Consider the following 14727-nt stretch of genomic DNA (forward strand, 5'->3'; position numbering starts at 1 on the left):
AAATCAAATGAGCTTGATTATGAACCCACCAATCTCATCTTCAATGGTGTATCCAAACAGTGCATTCCAAACCCGCTAAAGATCCTTCTGCCGTCTGATCACAGTTGAATGATCTCATCCATTCTGACAGCTTATGAGGGTCTGCAAAGCAGACATGAAACAAAAACATAATAATTTAGCTGCATAAAGATATTGGATTATATATGACCAAAATTACAACACTTGTTATTGCTGCTAAATGATAAATTTTATTGTATGCTTCATAAAATCTAAGACATCCAAAGCTGTAAAAATCCATGTTATAATTTAGTGACCAAAAACAGCCATTTTTACAATAATATATTAGGCTAATATACTGCAATAGCCTGTGTTTTAAGTTTTTTGGCTGAGCAACCTAACTTTAGGTAGGTAGGCAGGCAGTAACTTTCGTTTGTACGTGCCGCGCATCGCCATGCAACTTTGAGACGCCCCCCATACGCGCACTCGTGCTTGAAAGTTGACTTTTGATTGTTCCCCGTCGTCCATGTGGACCAATTGCGACTGAGGGTCGGGTCCAGCGGTAACCAAACCGAGAAAGGAGCGTTGCGGTCAGCTAGTGCATTTGGCAAGCAACGTTACGCGCAACCATTATGACCAAGCGCAAAGGAAAAAGTTACAACAAACTGGACGACAGTTTGGTACTTTTGGAGCCGTCTGTTGCGCAACCGAGAGCACTTAAAGAATATGCCGTTCCTGCTGCTCTTTTCTTTATTTTTGTTGTCGGTGGATCAACAGCAGTTTGGTTCTGCAGTCAGCAACAGCAAACCATCGACAGCCTTACGGAGTCGCTCAATGCAATGCAGCTTAGGATAACCAAGTTCCAACAGCAGTTGGGGATTGGAAATGCTCAGGTATTTGATATCGTACTTTAACAGCTACTCTATTATTGGTTACAAACTGATCTAGATTTGATAGACATTCATTTTTCTTCTTATAGATGGAGAATTATCACAGTTTCCTCAGTTTTACGCACTTAAAACTCGTGCGCCATTGTGTACTAAGTGAAAAGTGTAGCATATTAAGTTTTGATACTATTTTAGAAAGCACGACTTGTGTGCCCTTTGAATTTAGCATTTGCTACATTGTGTCATGTGGTACATGCATGGGCCATTAATAGTGTGCGGAGAGCAGGATCGTGTTTCATTTTGCTTTGCAGGCTTGTTTAAAGGGCATTATAGAAATGGCAGTCTCATTCATGATTAAAGTGAAAATATCTACAAGCATAACTTTTTCCATAAATGGTTGGTATACTGATATGCATTAATTATCAGAAATGCAATGTGCTCATGTATTATTCATTAATTTACAATTGTCAATTTGCCTTTCATTGACATTCATTGCTAAAGGAAATTACGTAAGTAAGATATGGCTTTAATAAAGAAGAGAGTCTTTAACAATATTTGGATGAATCGTCTAAAATTCTTATTTTAACGTGATTATACTTATTTTACACCAATATGATTAAACTTGTTTTCATGAAACGGTTTCTTTAAAATTAGGTAAATGATATTAATTGTAAAATATGCGGTCTTTAGCATAGCTTAGTATTTGTTAAATCTTCATATTAACTCAAGAGGTTTGTAAAAAAAAACCGAAAAGGTAGTTTTTTTGTGAGGTTAAAGGTTATTTGATGTTAAGGGTTAATCACATCCACATGTTCAAGGCACACATGCTTGCTTTCTTTGAAAACCTCTTGAATTGTAAAATGGCATGTGGTGTTTTAATTAAATAACTTGTTTCAAAGACCAACTAAATTTTTTTTTACTAGGAGCCGAGCAATTGTAAATTTAATGTATTTTTTTATCTCAATTATAAACTATTAACTGCTCTTAAAGGAATATTTCACTTTCATAAAAGAATTCTGATAATTAAATTTACTCACCCCCATGTCATCCAAGATTTTATGTCTTTCTTTGTTCAGTCGAAAAGCAATTTAGTTTTTGTGGAAAACATTTCATGATTTTTTTCATATAGAAATATTTAGTGGACCTCAATGGTTTACAGTTTCAATGCAGTTTAAAATTTCAGTTTCAATGTAGCTTCAAAGGACTCTAAATGATCCCAATATCTAGCAAAACAACCGTTAATTTGGGCAAAAAAAATTAAAAAGTACTTTTTAATCACAATTTTTGCACTTGCATTGTGATGTGGCAAGCGTGATCTTACGTATTACGTAATCACATCGAAAGGTCACGCGTGACGTATGCGAAACTACCACTCCAGTGTTTACAAGTGTAGAGCAAGAGGACCGTTCCAACGTTTTTGTATGTGGATTGATACTAATCAATGAGTGCGTTTACATGCATTACATGTCTTACGCCGATTATGCTCAATAAACTGATAACGTGTGGGGTCATGTAAACGGGTAAAACGGTTTTCCTTTATCGGGGAAAGCCCATAAACGGCGTAAGCAAAAACCGATCTGCACAGGTAGTTTTTTGCTCATTACGCCGATTTCGCGTGGCATGTAAACACCTTAACCCGCTTTCTCACGGTTTTGTCCATGTGCGCATGTCCCCGTGTATGAAAGCTAAACGTCACACGTGGAAGTAAGCGCAAAGTAACGCATAACAGTCTCCGCTGGACTAAAGCAGTTGGCAGAGAAATTGTGAGAATAGAAGCTCATGTTACATTTACAGGTTCTGAAGACCTGAGAAGAGATACAACAGTACAGCTTAAGACAGATATGCCGTTGGCTTTTTGATCGACTACTATGTACTATAGGCGGTGACGTCACTGCCTGCGAGAAAACTGATAATTCCCACGTAAACGCAGTTGTCTGCATAGCCGGTTTATTGATTTGCATGTAAACGTTTTCTATAATAAGCAGATTTTTGATAGTTATCCGCTAATTCTGTGCATGTAAACGTACTCAATGTCTTTGTGTCAGTTTATTGTTTAAAATGGTCAGCGTGTGCATTTCACATATGTAACGCTTGACCTTTCAACGTCATAACGTAATACATAAGTTCGCGCTAGTGCAAGAGAAGAAATTGTGATTGTTTTGCTAGATAAGACCCTTATGCCTCAGTTGGGATGATTTAGAACCCTTTGAAGCTGCATTGAAACTGCAAACCGTTGAGGTCCACTATTTGGAGAAAACTCCTGGAATGTTTTCCTAAAAAAAAAAAAATTATTTTCGACTGAAGAAAGAAAGTTATAAACATCTTGCATGGTATGGGGGTGAGTAAATTATAGGGATATTTTATGAAAGTGCAGTGGAGTAATTTTTTTAATGAAATTACAGAAGCAGGTCGGGCTAATGAAATGCTAAATCCATTAAAATGTTGCTTTTTTGAATGAATAAATTCTTAAACTTCATTGCTTTTGGATTATGTCGTACATGTATCTAGAGCACCAGTGTGGGTGTTTTTGAGGAGCGCCTACAAGCACTGGAAGAGGCTTACACACGAGCTCAAGAAAAGGCAGAGGTCGCCCTGGCCACCTCGGAAAAAATCCAATCCACAGATCTTAACAGTCAAGTGTGGGGTCTTCAGTCGGAAATGAACGCCAAACTTTCTGAACTCCAGCAGACGACGGTTTCCACTGCGACTCTGAATGCCGTGCTCAAGAATAAGACTGAAGAATTGGAGAAACTGAAGCAAAGGATTAAGTCTGTCCTCAGTGCTAACTCCGAAGTAGCGGTTAGCATTTCTGGGCTAACAGACACTGTTTTAATCACCACATCACGTCTTGATGAGCAGATATCCGCCGTGGAGAGTCTCACCTCTCGGTTGGAGCTGCAGAAAACGGAGCTTGTTAGCCTGAAGGAGTCTTTTGCAGACAACCAGAAGGCTTTGGAAAGAAACAGACAGGAAGTGATTGACGTCAAGTGAGTAAAGTACAGTCCTCTTCAACTTATTAAGAGCTTTGTGGGCACATGCATTTGAGGAGTTCAGATGCAAAACCTTCAGTGCGTCTGACATGTTTTCTTTATTTTATTTTCAGGTTCTTATGTTTAGGTTTAGTAATTTAATGACGATGAAAACTTATTTGTCAGTAATTTGAAATGCCTTATTTTCACAAATGTCACTTCTCAACAAAGAGTTTTAATTTTGAATGACCCGAGGCCAGGATTAAGCGGATTCGAACATATAATACATGACAAGAGCTTTGGGTCAATATCATTATCTAATTTTTAAGGAGGCGGCGTTTAACGGCTTTTGCATCTGAGCTCCTCATTTAAAAATCTCTAAAAACTTGCAGATTGGTGGTTTGGTTGTTGAAGTTATTGATGTTCCTAATGAATCTTGTGTTGGTCTGTCTGCCAGGGACCTGCTGGAGATGGAACAAATTAGAAGAACCCAAGCACTGGAGGATCAGCTTATGTCTGTCCGTAGAAGTCTGGAGGACCATCAAAAGAGCACTCATAGCCTTCACTCGCACCTTGCTGCTCAGCTTGAGATCGTCCAGAGCCAGGTATAGTATTGGCAAATTGCGAAAATACATGTTTTGTTGATTTTTGTCACATTCTGGAGTTTAGTTACACAGAATTGCACATCCATACATTTCAGATGTCATCTCAAAGCCAGCAATCTAATCCTGCAGAGGAAGTGATTCAAATAAAGGAGCACCATGCAGCAACAGAGGAAGAGCTGGTTAATGAAGATGAGAATCAGACCATAGCTAAAGAGGACGCAAATGCTGGGGATGTTCATGTTGTAGAGGAAGAAGCTGTAGAAGAGCATGTGAAAACTAAGAAGGAAGAACTTGCTGAGGAAGGCGTTGAAGAGCAAGCTGAGGAGGATGAAATGGCTGAGGAACAGAATAAGGAAGATGTTTCTGAAGACCAAGTTGTAACTGATGAGAATGAACAAGCTGATGAGATCCAGGTCAAGGAAGATGTTACTAAAGTAACTGGGCATGAGGAAATACCTGAGGAGCTGGAGGTCAGAGATGATGTTGTTGAGGACCAGATGGTATCTGAGGAGGAGGAACCAGCTGAGGAAGTAGAGTTAAAAGAAAATGCTGAAGACCAGGTGGGCTCTGAGAAGGAAGAACCAGCTGAGGACCTTCAGGTCCAGGGGGAGGAAAATGTCAAAGATCATTCAGTGATTGAAGATGATGTTATACCCAAGGAAGATCAGGTAAAGGATGGAGATGTTACTGAGAAGCAGGATGCAACTGAGGAGGATGAAGTACCTGATGAGCGTGGAGAAGAAGCTGATGAAAAGCGAACAGAAAAGGTGTATGCAAAGGAGGACCTGACAACCACAGAAGAACCAGAAAGCAACAGAGATGTGAATGCTGCTGTTGGGAATCCATCAGAAGATCAATTAGTAGGAGATAACACCCAAGAGGAGAGTCGGCAAGATTCATTTGAAGAACCAGTGGAAGAAATTGGAGAGCAGATAGACTTAGAAAAATTGGAACATGTGTATGACTCTGAGGAGGAAGAGGAAGAACCTGCTGAGGAGCTTGTGGAAGAGCTAGATGAATAAGACATTTTAACCAACGTTGCTTGAGTTACTATGAGGATATGGGTTGAAAATAAGACTTTTCTTGAGGACTTAAAGGAGGTTTCCCCACAGAATTATGTGAAACATGACTGCCTCACACTTGCTATAATGTTCCTCAGTCTTACGTCAACGTGAACTTTTGAATCTAGCGAAGATTTTCAGATTTACTGAAGAATTTGTTTTTCAAGTGCATTCTCTGCAAATGGTGAATTTCTCTGTTTACACAGAAATGTAAAAAGATTGATGTTGTTGCACTGGGCTATGCATTAAACAGATTGTAGCATTTTTCATACCGTGGTCTGCCAGCTGAATAACCTCAGGAGTGTCTCTTGAATAAAATGCTTTTTATGGTTTTTTTTTACTACTTCACTTTTCTAACCTCTCCTGTTGTCTTTGGTCTCATGTAATTGGACACGTTGTGTTGTGTGTGTGTGTGTGTATATTTGGAGCTCTTAGGTCAGGGTCTCTGGAATGTGGCACTGCCCGTGTACTCTGGAGACGTGTGTACCAATTGTAGAACGTGCTGATTGGAGCTCATCAAATCCCTGAAAGAGGACATGTACTTCTCAACCAAACCTAATTTTATGTTTTGTAAAACGTCCAATAGAGCTATTTTTAGGCAACATAACTTGGTTTGATGATTTTTTTCCTTAAATGACACTTCAATAAAAGTGGACATGGATGGGATAATGAATGGAGATAAGGCCACCGAAAGCTTTTAAAGGTATTGACCCCATTGGGCTGATCAATGATCCAGCTTTGGACATACAGTAGTGACAGTGTTTCTTTAAATATGGTATAATAATAACAGAAGCTATAAAATGTGCCACTGGACCAAAAAACAGTCTTAATGGGATAGTTCACCCAAAATGTTGTTACAATCCTGTATAAATGTATTTTTTTCTGATGAACACAATGGAAGATATTTTGAGAAATGTTTGTAACCAAACCGTTCATAAGGCCCCATTCACTTGCATAGTATTCATTTTTCCTACTATGGAAATGATTGGGGCTCATGATCGGTTTGGTTTCAAACATTCCTTAAATATCTTCCTCCGTGTTTATTTATACAGGTTTGTAATAACATGAGGGTGAGTAAATGATGACAGAATTTTCATTTGTGAACTATTCCTTTGAAGTAGAATGGGTATATTTGTAGCAAAAGTACATTGTATGTTTTGAAATTATATATTTTTCTTTTATGCCAAAAAACATTAGGATATTATGTAATGGTCATGTTCCATGAAGATTTAGTAAATTTCCTAACATAAATATCAAAACTTTTTGTGAGAGGATGCAGCTGCTAATAAATCTATTTTGCCAACTTTAAAGGCGATTTTCTCAATATTTAGATTTTTTCAGATTTTTAAATAAGTGTATCGTGTCACATCCTAACAAACCATACATCAATGGAAAGCTTATTTATTTAGCCTTCAGATGATTATTTTAAATGTATGGGTCATCTTTCAGTTTAAAATAAAATCTGATCTGTTTTGCATATTGCATATTTTAAGAGCATTACGTATTTTTACACGGTGAAATTGACAATAATACTGTCTATTGAGTACAACAAATATTTGAGTGAATTATCTTTAAGTAAATAATTTGTATTTAATTAATTAAATCCTTTTTGTAGTTATATAAATAGTTAGTTTGTTTAATTTTCATAAATTATTACAATTTTTATTTATAAAGAGTATTTTTATTAATATATTTTTAACCTAAAATGTGGTCCTAACAAGTTTCTGAAAGAGTCATTCGTTAAGACTTTTATTTTACAATCCCACAAGAACATTGCATGAAAGAAGTATTAGCCTATATAATCACGTTTTAACATTAGCTAATAGAAAATCTGTGTTTTTGAAGTTTTGTAGTTTGTTGAACTGGCTTATTTGTAATTTATAACGTTTATAAAATGTAAAAAAGTTGGACTGCGACCAGACTTTTATTATGAAAGTGTTTACCGGCTCCTGTCGCAAGTTCATAGTTCATAACTGCGCTTGTGTGTTGTCGTGTGATGCAGGACGGTGAGAGAGGGACTTTGCCGTCTCCTCGTGCCTCAGTCCTGAATCCTCCCCGCACGGAATCATATTAATGATATCAGGGGGGTTACAGTCACCTCGGGGGGTTTCTGCAGTCCAAAACAAGCCAGCAATCTATCTGTTATTGTGGAATGAACGACGAGCAAAGCCCGGATAACGGCAAGAGAAACTCTGGGTGTACCAGGTATAAACCGATAGCGTCAGCTCAGTGATAACGTGGAATTGTTACCGTAAATAGAATTATATAGAATTTACCTTAAATGAGGAGGAGACCAAACTATTTGGCTGTTTTAAGAGACAAACGATCTCCATATCAAGGAATGTTTAATCGAATCCTTGCATCACGCTTCCTCAATTGAATGTTCGAATTGAGTCAAATAAAGTATTCGATTCACTGCTCGTTTCTTGCATCGCTCTTTAATTATGTTCGAATCCCTGTCTGAATCGTATACTGAAATCGCTGTTTAAATTTGAATATTTGAATCAGAGTTTAACTTTGTCGAAGAAGGGCAACTTAAAGGGATAGTTCACTTAAAAATAAAAATTCTGTCATCATTTAGTCAACTTTATGTTCTAACAACCCTGTATATATTTTTTTATTCTGCTTAACACAAAGTAAGTTTTTAAGCACCATTGACTTCCATAGCAGTATTTTTCCTACTATGGAAGTCAATGGTGCTTCGGTTTCCTGCTTCATTACAAATATCTTTCTTCCTTCAGCTGAACAAAGAATTTATACAGGTTTGTAACGACATGAGGGCGAGTAAATGATGACAGAATTTGGTGAACTATCCCAAAGTTCCCTCTGCTTTGACTTGTACTGTTAATTTTTTAACACAAGGTGGCATCCCTGCTTTTATCATTTTTTTGGCACAACTTCTCTCTGAAATCATCCACATTAAGCATCTGCTATAAATACTTAATCTTTCTCTTTCAAAATCTTTTATAATTTTTTTGTCTCTTTCCATAGTATTGAGCAAATGCTGGCTGTGAATCACGGGAAGACGCCCATCAGTCTGCTGCAGGAATATGGAACGCGGATAGGCAAGACCCCAGTGTACGACCTGCTGAAGGCTGAGGGTCAGGCCCACCAGCCCAACTTCACCTTCCGTGTGTCGGTGGGGGAAATCAGCTGCACCGGACAGGGGCCCAGTAAGAAAGCTGCCAAGCACAAAGCCGCAGAGGCCGCCCTGAAAATGCTGAAAGGAGGAATGCTGGGAGGAATCGGAGGAAATGGGATCGAGGGAGAGGGATTTGCTGGGATCGATATGGAGGGAGAATGGTAAGCGTCATTTTTAAGTAAAGGTGCAATGAGATCTAATTATAATGCATCATTTGAAATAAGCTTGGAAACTCACCAAAGGAAAGAACCAAGCTTTGCTATTTTTTGTTGTGATTTTTTTTTTATTGTTGTTTGTGTTCATTTGTCTTAGTGTTCAGTCAGAGATGAAATCTTCCAGTTCAACACAGCAAGCTGAGTGCAATCCAGTTGGAGCTTTGCAGGTAAGAGAAATAGGCAAAAACTATTCATTTAATATAATACTGGTATTAGCTTAAACCAAAAATACCATTTCATATTAGTCATGAGTATAAAAATGATGTTTCTACAGGAACTAGTAGTACAGAAAGGCTGGCGTTTACCCGAGTACACCGTGACTCAAGAATCTGGACCTGCACACCGCAAAGAGTTCACAATGACCTGCAGGGTGGAGAGGTTTATGGAGATAGGTAAACCGCGATTTTTGTGCTATAGGTTTTTATTTCTTAATGTCCAGTTCATTCAAGGGCTTTAATAATGTTGTGTAGCTGACAATTTTGCACATTACTTTATAGGTAGCGGTACATCAAAAAAGCTTGCTAAGAGAAACGCAGCCGCAAAGATGCTCGCTCGTATACATGATGTACCAGTGGACATGCGCACTAGCCATGAAGCCGAGGCTGAAGATGACACCTTCGGAATGGTAAGAATGACATGGTAATTTCGAAGATTTTAGTGCTGAAGAGCATTTCCATTTTTTTAAATGCATCTCATTTCCAAAAGCACACGGGTGGCAGAATCGAAGTAGGAAAGTCGAAAGGTCTCGGCTGCACGTGGGATTCTTTGCGAAACTCGGCCGGGGAGAAGATCCTGCAGTTGCGTTGTCATCCTCTGGGCCAGCCCGATTCCAATGACTTAAATTTCTGTTCTCTACTTCATGAACTTTCCGAGGAACAACGCTTTGATGTCAGCTACCTGGATATAGGTAAAGTATTTACAAGACTATGCTAACAAGCTCTATTAGTTGGATAATATAGCAAGCTAGTTTTTTGATAGCCTAAGGCCCGGTTTCACAGACAAGTCTTAAATTTAGTAGGATTTTAAGTGTTTTATTAATCAAAATCAATGTCTTTATTCATAAATATGTCCTCATTGGTGTCAAATGACCTCTGCCAGTGATCTTACTTTTCTTTGTAAGCTTAGAATATCTTCTCTTTACTTACATTGAATGGGTAAGTACAAGGAGGCTTCCACGTTGTTCCGCCATATTGATAAACTATAATAGCAGAGAGGGACAAAAAGCACTAGACTTATGCTGAGTTTACACCAAACGCGTTTTGGGCGTCAAAATCAAGCAAGCATTTGACGCGCATCAGAGGCAAACTCCGCTTCTTGTGGGAGGGGCAAGTGCTATGCGGTTGTCTGTTTGTAGGATGACTTATGTTGACTGTGCATTTATTGAGCGAGTTACCAGTTTGTATTTGGTAACCATATTATAGGGGGAAAATAAACGGCGCGGATCGATAAACGGCGCGGGTCGATAAACGTCACGTGACTCAAAAGTCTGACACTCTTCCAAGCTAGGTCCTTTTTATTCCTGTCTCCTCTATAGAAATAAGAACTTGTGTCGTATAGCTCTGGGTGACTGCGCACGGACAATATCAAGCCGTTGAGTGAGTGACTCGGGGCGGGGCTGCCACCACAGCAGCAGGCAGGCTCCTGATTGGTTAACGCGGCGCGAAATTCCGCCAAAGTTCACATTTTTCAACTCAGGCGTCAGCCGCAAATTCGCGTGAACCGCAAAATGCACAAAAGCACAATTCGCGCGTATTGCGCACAACGCTCAATTCGCGCCTTTTGCGCGAGCTTCACGCGCGAATGAGGCGGAAACGCGTCTTCCGCGCCGAACGCCTCTTCCGCGCCGCGGGACCTCCTGACGCGCGTCAACGTGTCTTCACATTGACTTAACATTGAAATCACTCGCGCTTCACGCCTCTAACGTGGTTGGTGTAAATGCAGCATAACAGCGCATTTTCACAAAGCGTTTTCATTCAGAACACGTGAACCAGCTGAAACGGACACGGAGATCAGTGAGTATATAACGGCTACCGTAGTTGCAACATGCATTTGGAAAAGCGAGCCGCTAGAGAGCACTATTATTCGTTTGAATGCAAAATACAATTTCACCATTAGATGGGGGTAAATCCTACTTACTGTCCCTTTAAGCCAGGAGTAAATCGTAGTTAAAAATCAGGACATTTAAATAGTTTAAGACGGCTCAAATATGAATTTTAATCTAGGACTAGTCTTAAATCCTTGTCTGTGAAATTGGACCTAAGTCTCTTGTCAATCCAGCAGATGCTATTTGAAGTGTTCTAAAATTAAGATCTAAAATCTAAAATTGTCATCTTTTGTTATTTTTAAAACCTCTTGACTTTATTTATGGATGCATGAGTAGTCAGCTCACCATAGGGACTGTACTGTCCCTTTAAAATTATTATCAAGTTGATGAAGTTAATAACTTCAATATTTTAAAACTAGACAAAAGGATTTTGCTCTCATCTGAATATCCAGAAAAGTCACATTTAATTTTTCGTTGTGTAGAGAAGCGCAGCCTGAGCGGCCTGTTCCAGTGTCTGGTGGAGTTGTCGACTCAGCCGATCACCGTCTGCCACGGATTTGCCCCTTCTTTGGATGCAGCACGTGCCAGCGCTGCACACAATGCCCTCCAGTATCTCAAGATTATGGCAGGGGGAAAGTAAGACCCTGTATTGCCTCACCTGTAACTTCGCCCTCCCTGCCCCCCAAGACAATGTAAGAAATCAGGTGAATTTAAAGATACCTCTACTGCCCTCGGTTCTGTGAATTCGGTCATTGTTTTATTCAGCAGATGTACTGTGGTGGTCTGCAGTAGTCCTCACTGCTACCCAATGTGAGGCCTGTAAGAGGAACTGATGCCTTTAATTTGAAATTGCATGGGTGACACCCAAAGGGTCAGTGGTGTTGCCCATTTATCCCACTGCCTCAAAGAAAGGCACTTTTGATATTTATATTATTTGAAGGTGCCATTTTATTTCTCTGCTAATGTCGTGGCTACTACTATCTGTTTGAAATAGTTTGCCTTTTAGCTATCACTTTCAATAAATGTTGCCATTTTTATCCTATTTTTTATATTTAAATTGCGACATCTGATAGGTACTCTATTCTGTGGACCTAATGAATTAAATCCACAATGTGCATATAATGCATGTGACCATTTTTTTTCGTTTATTTTAAATCACTTGTAAATATATATTTTAACTTTGTATTTCCTGACAGTGATTTCCCATCTTAAATGTTTTTGTAAAATAAAGTATTTCTCTCAGCCATTAAAACTATATAATGGCCTTTTTAAGACGCTGACGGTGGAAATTAATGGTCAATATCTACCTCTGTAAAACTTCATATTGATTCATTGTAAAAGTAGGCCTGGCATTTAATTCAGTCACCATACAATGGTCATGTTCAATAACTTTAAAGACCACCAATAACGGTATACACCATATGATTGTGTGCTAGCATTTGGGCTTTGTACTGTACTAATGTTTTTTTTTTTATTATAGACAATAAACTTGAAAGCTGAATGGAATTCTGACCTGTTGATAATATATACAATTTATATAATATATAAATTGAAGATAATATAATTTCTTCAATTTGCAGAACATTAGACCAAGAACATACTATGATGTTTCATAAAGCAGATATTATTCAAACTAATACAACTTTAACAGTTTTCCTATCTTGCTCAGTAAGTAGCATTTCAAAATATTTTTTGGTTTAATATTTTTATTGTGTGGTAACTGTCTAATAAAAACAAATGAGGTAATTGAGGCTAGTGTTATATATTTTTTTCAGCTGAAGGGGTTGCATTGACTTCTCATACAGTACCTTATTGCCTACATATACCTATTTTACATTTTAATGTCCATGTAAAGTGATATGAAATATGTGTCCCCTTGGTAAATTTCAATAGCAGGTGACTATTTTCAGGCATCGTGTAATATCATTGTGCCTGCTGCAGCCATTTTACGGCAGTAAAGTCCTTGATTATTACGCCAGAATGAGAAAATCGCAACTTTTAATTTTCCGTCTGTCTTAGTACATAATGTAACTACAGAAGAGTCGAGTTTTAAATAGAAAAAATATTAACTCTTTGGTTATTTTTGAGCATAATGCTAATGGTCTAATCCGATTCAAAAGATTATGCTAAGCTATGCTAAAAGTGGTACCGCCAGACCCAGAAATCAGCTGAATGGATTCTAAAATGGTAAAAATAAAATGTTTAACTCTAGGGAAGCTGAAAAATGAGCATATATTTTTTTTAAAGTGGAGTGTCTCTTTAAATAAGTTATTAAAATTTGGGAAAAAAGCAGCGTAGCGTTCTCTGCTTTGAAACGCTAGGGCGTGTCTGCTGTCGCCCGCTAAAACTACCCCCACTCGCGGGAAAGCTGCCTCTCCCAACTTTCAAATACATGGGCTGCATCCAAATCGGAAATAGGAAGACAAGTTGCCCATCAGTGTAAACTCCTCCCATCCGTCCCATTTGATCTTTCACAAGGACTTCTGGGTTGGTTAATTCCATGAAGCCTTGAGCAGTCACGGATGCAAAGGGGGCGCTGATGAGCACACTTTGGAACATAAAAATAACAGGTGGGACACCCTAGGGCAGGGTTCCTCAAATCTTACCCTGGAGGTCCAGAGCACTACAGAGTTTAGCTCCAACCCTAATCAAACTTACCCACCTGTGATTTCCTAGTGATTATGAAGACCTTGATTAGCTTGCACAGGTGTGTTTGATCAGGGTTGGAGCTAAACTATGCAGTGCTCCGGACCTCCAGGGTAAGATTTGAAGAAGGGGGCCCTAGGGACTCATAAGCTGGATCCCAAACCGCCTACTTCCATACTATATAGTATGTAAAAAGTGCTACTTTGCGTACTATATAGTATGGAAGTAGGCGGTTTGGGATCCAGCATTAGACTAAGCGAGCACGTGTAATTTAAGCCCCCAAGACCGAAAGTCCACATGAAGTGTGCCATTTGGGACATTGCTTTAGGCTATGTCCACACGAAGCCGGTGCATTCCCTATCCGATCATTTTTTCCTTGCTCTAAAAAAGTAATCTGTAAACATGAAACCGACTGAAAGCAGTGTAGTATATATGCCGGACCAGTATGGGGCGCTGTAATTCTGCCACAGATATACACTATACACGGAGAAGAAGACTTTGAGCATGCGCATAACCAACGTATGGTGTTGTCCATTATCGCTTGTTGGTCACCACAATTGCATAGAAGCAATAGATTTTGCTGTAATAAAGCTAGTAGGCTTTAGTAGCTTCTGTAGCACGAACACAATCACGTAGTCCGCCGTTATTGTTGTTGCTGTTACGTGTGACGCTTCCGACACGTGATGTGATGACGTTTTCGCTTCACAAAATATACGGATTGGCTGTACAGACGAAACCGCAAGGGTGTCCGTTTCAGATTTATCCACTTTAGGACCCGGTTTCAAAAAATAGCGGATTCAGTCTCCCAAAACGCCGGATCCGTGTGGATGAAACGCCAATACGATAAAAATTTATACGTATACAGTGATACGCGTCTCCGTGTGGACAGCCCCTTAGTCGTTAACTGTAATGACGTTAAACTACCACAATTTAACCATAAGGGACAGCTGTTTAATATATGTATTTGCATTTGAATAGAGCTGCTTTACCGCTTTTGGACATTTTTTTTTATAAAATGCCCCTCATCATCTTCGTTGGATAACTCCTCTCCAAGGGATAGCAAAGTGTCCATCGAATGAGCACTTCGGGGATCTCGCCAGATGTAGTTGGTCATCCGTGTACTTTTCGGCTACTGTTTTTTTAATACTATGAATTTGGACA

At 39.0% G+C, this 14727-nt stretch overlaps 2 protein-coding genes across 2 annotated transcripts; both read left to right on the top strand.

Moving 5' to 3' along the window:
• The first annotated feature begins 437 nt into the window (after window positions 1-437).
• LOC135770078 (uncharacterized) lies at window positions 438-5867 on the top strand. The gene is made up of 4 exons (XM_065279732.2): window positions 438-890; window positions 3393-3871; window positions 4311-4458; window positions 4554-5867. The coding sequence occupies exons 1-4, from the start codon at window positions 630-632 to the stop codon at window positions 5478-5480; spliced, it is 1815 nt and encodes a 604-aa protein (XP_065135804.1). The 5' UTR covers window positions 438-629; the 3' UTR covers window positions 5481-5867.
• A 1617-nt stretch (window positions 5868-7484) lies between these two features.
• Window positions 7485-12426, top strand: tarbp2 (TAR (HIV) RNA binding protein 2). Its single transcript, XM_065279733.2, has 7 exons — window positions 7485-7724; window positions 8511-8822; window positions 8974-9043; window positions 9151-9268; window positions 9374-9501; window positions 9582-9783; window positions 11403-12426. Exons 1-7 carry the CDS (start codon window positions 7672-7674, stop codon window positions 11558-11560), a joined length of 1041 nt encoding a protein of 346 aa, XP_065135805.1. The 5' UTR covers window positions 7485-7671; the 3' UTR covers window positions 11561-12426.
• Window positions 12427-14727: the final 2301 nt, after the last annotated feature.

This window comes from Paramisgurnus dabryanus, chromosome 7, assembly GCF_030506205.2.
Source record: "Paramisgurnus dabryanus chromosome 7, PD_genome_1.1, whole genome shotgun sequence".
Classification (NCBI taxonomy): domain Eukaryota; kingdom Metazoa; phylum Chordata; class Actinopteri; order Cypriniformes; family Cobitidae; genus Paramisgurnus; species Paramisgurnus dabryanus.

Bases quoted from the DNA above. Each gene is read 5' to 3' on its own strand.
- tarbp2 (XM_065279733.2), top strand. From the start codon at position 7,672: ATGAACGACGAGCAAAGCCCGGATAACGGCAAGAGAAACTCTGGGTGT. The intron at 8,823-8,973 runs GTAAGCGTCATT...CATTTGTCTTAG, and splicing joins ATCGATATGGAGGGAGAATG to TGTTCAGTCAGAGATGAAAT. The intron at 9,044-9,150 runs GTAAGAGAAATA...ATGTTTCTACAG, and splicing joins ATCCAGTTGGAGCTTTGCAG to GAACTAGTAGTACAGAAAGG.
- LOC135770078 (XM_065279732.2), top strand. From the start codon at position 630: ATGACCAAGCGCAAAGGAAAAAGTTACAACAAACTGGACGACAGTTTG. The intron at 891-3,392 runs GTATTTGATATC...ACATGTATCTAG, and splicing joins TGGGGATTGGAAATGCTCAG to AGCACCAGTGTGGGTGTTTT. The intron at 4,459-4,553 runs GTATAGTATTGG...CATACATTTCAG, and splicing joins TTGAGATCGTCCAGAGCCAG to ATGTCATCTCAAAGCCAGCA.